This window comes from Anguilla rostrata, chromosome 5 (genome assembly GCF_018555375.3).
Source record: "Anguilla rostrata isolate EN2019 chromosome 5, ASM1855537v3, whole genome shotgun sequence".
Taxonomy (NCBI): Eukaryota; Metazoa; Chordata; class Actinopteri; order Anguilliformes; family Anguillidae; genus Anguilla; species Anguilla rostrata.
The window spans coordinates 7325598-7331481 of record NC_057937.1 but is presented as its reverse complement, the minus strand read 5'-3'; the positions used below and the strand labels follow the sequence as shown (position 1 = coordinate 7331481).

Sequence of the window (5884 nt, the reverse complement as noted above, 5' to 3'; positions counted from 1 at the left end):
GGAAACCAGAAGTAACGCTTCCTTGGCGCGACTAAACTTCAGCTTGGTGACAAACGGTAAAAAAAAAAAAAACCATGAAAACACGACGTACAGGTGGCCCAAATTGGCCCAGCAAACGGCTAACCCCGGCCCACCCTGTTGGCTGTGAGCAGTAAGACTATAAACGGAGAGGGCCGCGGGGAACTTTATTATCTTTGAGCAGGTGGCCCGTGATTTCTATACGGACCGTTTGTTGGCAGCAAACAGCTCCCCTCATAATGCCATAAACCCGGAGGAGGAAATCTTCAGCCTAGTCCTCAAGTTGACCTTTTGCCACGTTTGGTTTGGTGGTCAGAAAGTTTGGTCGCGACTAAATGGCCCGCTTCACTCATTTGTTTTCACCCCGATTCCAGTTCACTCAAGTGGGAATATCTTTGAAAGCTATGGAAAAAGTATGCAATGCGTGGGTAAAACCCTGCATATTAGGCGTAACAGTTATGTGGGCTGTTATATATATTGTACCAGTAGGCTACACCATGGTAAAGCAGTAGGATGTAAACTTGATGTAAATTACACAAACTAGGCAGAGGAATAGTCATTTCAGAACTGTATGAAAAGTCAACCCCAACCTCTCTGTAGCTAAGCACATAATAGCAAAACAGAGAAAACACGCCGGTTTTGATTAATTGTTTTGTTTTTTGGCTCTGAACAGTTACATTTCCAGAATGGAAATTATCGCAGCCAAACAGGATATCTTCAGTTTTTTTTTCAGAAGCAAAACATTGGCTTCCAGATGTGCCAATCAGTATGTGTGTCTGTCCACACTATGAGCCCATACATAAACCTAAAATAAGGGTTTTTAATGAGCACTTCATTTGAATTCACTCCAATGTGTCCAACACCCCAAAGCTGAAAGAAACTCATAAAGACATGCTCAAAAATTAAGACACAAGACAGTGAATATTGTTCATTAATTAATATATTTTCTGCATTATAGTTAACATAGCTTTTCTTTTGTGCCACCCTTTAACTTTTCAGTAAGTATTGATATTTTGTTATATTCAGACATGGGTAAAATTTCAAGACTGTCTTTTGCAATAAATATCATAAAATAATAGAGCTTCACATAATAAATATTCTTTACAACAAAAAATGTTTTAGCAGACATTTTCTTTTTAAAAATAGCCAGAATTTATCTTTATGATTTTGTACATAAAATTTACAAAAACCAAAAAAAAAAAAACTGAAGGGTAAGAAAACACACAACAGCTGTGGCCTGTGAACTCAACATAGCATGAGAGTGTGAGAAGCATATCTGATGGAAACTCTGTAAGAAATTATGTTTACATGAATCCCAGTAAAAAAAAAAAAAAACACACAGCCACAGATTGGTGTGGTGTCAACCAGTTACTAAAGAAACAATCTTTGTTGCTATGGATATCCGGTAACAGCTACATATTGTCTAGATAGTCCTTCACAGATTTTTGTCAGAGGCAGCCCTGGTCAGAAGCTGGAAGCGCAGAGAATCTCTCCCCTAACGAAAGAATGCATGACAGCAAGTCAGGAGTGTCTTATAAGACGCGGAGAACACAAAGGCAAACGCTGGTTTGTAGTCGGGTACTTTCATTAAAAAAAAAAAAAAAAAGTGGTTCCATACTCCAAGTACTGAGTTCTTCTGTGGAGAAGCGGGATAATGGGAGGTGCTCGGGTTCTGATAAACGTTAATAACAATCAGAATTATTATTGTTGTTGTTGTTGTTATTACGGTTATTATTATCGTCAATGTTTATAAATCCTTCTCCGGAACTGTGAATCAGGAAGGCTTCTGGAAGCCCCCGGGGGACCAGTTCTCCAGCTTGCAGTAGACGGTGTTGGAGTTCTTGCAGCGGCAGCCGGGCCGATTGAGGCGGTCGTGGCAGCGCTGGCAGGCCCGGACGCAGGCCTTGGCGGGCGGGTAGCACAGTAAACAGGGGAAGACGGCCGACATCAGCCCCATGCACAGGAAGCGCGAGCAGCAGTGGGAGCGCGAGAGGGAGCAGGGCCTGTCGGCGCACGAGTCGCCCTCGTCGTCGTTGGAGCAGTGGTAGAAGAGGCCCTTGACCAGGCACATGCAGGTGCCGTGCTCCAGCAGGGTCTCGGCCGAGCACAGACACTGCCCCCCGCAGGCCAGGCAGGAGGGCAGCGCCCTGGGCGCCGTGCACTCCGCGCACTTGCACCGCCCGCACTGCTCGCACACCAAGCGGTGCTGGGACAGGTCCTCCTTGCCCGCCGGCTTCAGAGCCGCCTCCGGCTGGGCCGCGGGCTTGGGCTGGGTCCGTATCGTCCGGCCGGGGCGGGGGGCCGGGCCGGGCCTCGCCGGGGGCGAGCGGCCCAGGAGGAGGCCCTGCTCGGAGGAGGCGCTGCTGTTGCTCCCCGAGCTGGCGGACCTGCTCAGCGGCGGTAGCCGAGCGCCCGGCGGTGACACCACGGGCGCCGGGTGACCAGGCGTCCGACGCTCATAGTTGTTGTTCACATTGATCAGTATGATTTCGTGAGTCCTCTCCTGCTTCTCCGGCCTAGGGGCCGTCCGCGGGGCCGTCCGGGGGGGCGTGGGCTTCCTGGTGGCGGACGGGCCCTCTGTGTACTCATTGCGGGACCGGATGGCCTTGATCTGGTCCAGAGAGAGGACGCCGGAACGCTGAGGCTCTCTTTCGTAATCGAACCTCGGCCTGTTCTCCAGGGACGGCTGCCTGACCACCGCTAAGGGGTTTCCGCTGCCGTCGTGCTGACTGAGGAGCTCCATCTGGGGTGATCACCACTTCCGACATTCACCGCGGGCTTGGCAAGCATCTGAAACCCTGTGGAGCCAAAACACAATGAGAAAAAAAAAATACAAAGAGCCCGGCCGACAATTCACTACCTTTCAAAGCTTCCTCGATTTAGGTGGTTGAGGCGCATTTAATTTAGAATAACGATTCCCGTAAAAGGGGCAAGAGGAAAAATATTTAAAAAACAACCGACCATTTTAACTTTCGTCAGTTTCACACATTGACAAATGATGTTCTCTGAAAACAAAAGCGCGTACTGATGTGGATTTGTGTTGTGAATAAAGCAACATTAGCGGGCTGCATTTGGTGAAACTCCTCTGTTCAGTCGAACCGAGAGCGGCGCAGATACTTCCCCTGCTTATTTGCATATGTAAAGCTAGTTAACATTAAAATGCACCACAGCAGCAAAGCGAGGACACGATCTATAGTGACAATACGAACTGCTTCTTCAACAAGCGGAAAGAATACGTCTGGCACAGTTTTCAAAAAATGGTGTGATAGCAACTGCATAAAAACTAAACATTAATGTGAACGCATGCATATTATTATTATTATACAAGGAGCGCAAACATACTGAAAGAAAATAAAAGGTGAACGAATATCAACAGAGAAAAAGTGAGTACGAAAGTACGGCTTTCGGCGACTGTAGCTTTAAATATTAGGAAAAACAAGCGAGCGCTGGAACTGTGTATGAGCACGTTTTCGACCTTAAAAATACTTCTGTGAGGCAGGTCGACATCACAGTCGATCAAAACTGTAAAATGGCCACTTCTGACAGAAAGCGTCTAAAATTTGGGTCGAACACCACAAAAAGGCCAACGGCGATTCTTACCTTTATTAATTTACATGAATCATACAAAAAAAAAAAAAAACATTCACGGGTTTCTATCGTCTCGCTGAATCCATCTAATAATTTTGCTTCCTATGCCGTCTCAAAAAGTAAAATTAAAATCCCGACCGAACGAAATCTTCTTAAATGCAAGGTGTTTCTGTGAAAGAAGTGTCCAATCCGCTCAAACAATCCAACAGCATGTAAAAGTGCTGGAGCAGCGCTTCAGGTTAGGCTACTGTATCGTATTTAAGTCCCCAACACGCGCCACACACCATCGGGTTCAGACGGGAGAGCTGCGCCCTCTCTGAAGGCAATCGGAGAACTGATTGATAAACACCCGGAGAGGAGAGGAGGGAGGGAGGAAGGGGAAAACTTATGAATGAAAACAAGCTCCATGGGGGAGGGGTGTTTGTTGGTTTCAGAAAGAGTCGATTAAAGTAAGCGCGTTTTGTTTTCTCTCCAGGCGCAAATTGGTTCTGAACATTAGCCACACGAGTAACAAATTCAGTGGACAATGCTCCCTGGTGATAAGCATTAAATACAACAGGCAAAAGTTGTATGCTGTGAATCCATGTAGGGGTGTACTGGTGCGAACGGCTACAGTAGATCCCAGCTACACTAACACCAAATGACATTAAATGTTAGCCTGCAGCATGGAGCGTTTTTATCGTGTTGAAGAGTTGTCAATATAGATACAGAATACAATGCATCAGGAGACTATACAACTATGTGCGCACGCAGTCATCCCGAAAGTTACACAGATATCGCGCAGGTTTCCCATGCTTGCAGCGAATATCGAAACAAGATTTGGGGGAAATGGGCTACTCACCTATCGTTACAAACAGCCATCCACGACAAATCCATCAACCAGTATACCAAAACACATCCATCCAAGCAGTGACTGAATCGATTACAGTTTGTGCATATCAGTCGTAACGATTACTGTAAATCCAGACCATGAAAAGACAGTTCCTCATCGGTTTGTTTTTTCCAAATACGTGTATAAATGCACCATTATGTCCCAGGATTTGTAAATCCTCAACGCAGCCAAAAGAAGTAGTCGTGTGCACCCAAGGCAGTAGTGATAAATCAGAGAGATGATCGGAAGTCGCACAACGCCGTTTTTTATCTAGACGTCTTGTCTTTTAATTTTTTTAATTAAAACGAGCATGCACGGAAAAACGCAAAACATCCGAGTTGCTGAGTGTACGTTTGTCGCGCAAAAAGTTCCGCGGCTGTTGGCTACCGCTCGCTGCGAGTCTTCTGCAGCACTGAATGAATGGGAATGTGGGGATGCGCGTGGGACAGACTGGCAGACTCCCATTGGCCGCTCGCTGCACTGAGGAAGGATGCAGTGCATCCGCTCTTAATTCATTGGGCAGCTGTAGGAGGCCGGGCACTGCAGAGATGTGAGCAGTCTTTTAAGGTGGATCAGCTTTTACTGCTCGCAATAAAATAATTAAAGTCCGTTTCCGGACTCTTGGGACAGGGAGTGTTGGCTATAAGCGGGGGTCACTGTACCGCTTTCCGCTGCCTTTCCAAAGATAAATATCCGGTCATTCCGAACTCATAAGAGGATATCAGGCGCGGTGCAGCACCGAAAATACAGCCTTGTACATAACAAATTATAAACACTTGCAAAATGTATTTATTTATTTAAGCGATCATCAGCCGCCCTAATAGGGTAGGTTACGCATTGACCTACAATATTTAATTTATAATGCGATGTCTTCGACGTGAATCTTTACCACAACTGTTACGCGTTTTAAAACAGCAATGGGTTCTACCTCCTTATCAGACAGCATCAATTTTAAATATTAAATCAAAGATACAACCGATATATTTCATTGTTTAGAAACCACAACTATTGCAACTTCTAACATTGGAAACTTTTCCCAACGAAGTAAATGAGGGCAGATCTATCTATCTATCTATCTATCTATCTATCTATCTATCTATCTATCTATCTATCTATCTATCTATCTATCTATCTATCTATCTATCTATCTATCTATCTATCTATCTATCTATCTATCTATCTATCTATCTATCTATCTATCATCTGGGTTTGATATAAGCTGTTATTAATTTCGTCCAAGTAAAATAAACAGCCCGATGTAGTTGCTGAAAACTCCTATAATTTAAGTCAGCAGCTGGATGTTATGTATCACATATCCGATTTCCCGACAGAGATCCCACAAGATAAGTTGACTGAGTTCAAGCACATCGTTGTCGGTCCAGTGTGTGTGTGCGTGTGTGTGCATGT

The 5884-nt window shown here is 45.3% G+C and overlaps 1 protein-coding gene across 2 annotated transcripts; it reads right to left on the bottom strand.

Moving 5' to 3' along the window:
• Positions 1-940: 940 nt before the first annotated feature.
• On the bottom strand, positions 941-5031 carry LOC135254561 (protein sprouty homolog 1-like). 2 transcript variants are annotated; one of them, XM_064334825.1, is made up of 2 exons: positions 4448-5031; positions 941-2816 (listed from the first exon to the last, which is right to left on the bottom strand). In XM_064334825.1, exon 2 carries the CDS (start codon positions 2759-2761, stop codon positions 1793-1795), a length of 969 nt encoding a protein of 322 aa, XP_064190895.1. In that variant the 5' UTR covers positions 2762-2816; positions 4448-5031; the 3' UTR covers positions 941-1792. The 2 variants fall into 2 exon arrangements, with proteins under 2 accessions (XP_064190895.1, XP_064190896.1); XM_064334826.1 differs by lacking the exon at positions 4448-5031 and adding an exon at positions 3619-4417.
• Positions 5032-5884: the final 853 nt, after the last annotated feature.

Bases quoted from the DNA above. Each gene is read 5' to 3' on its own strand.
- LOC135254561 (XM_064334825.1), bottom strand. From the start codon at position 2,761: ATGGAGCTCCTCAGTCAGCACGACGGCAGCGGAAACCCCTTAGCGGTG.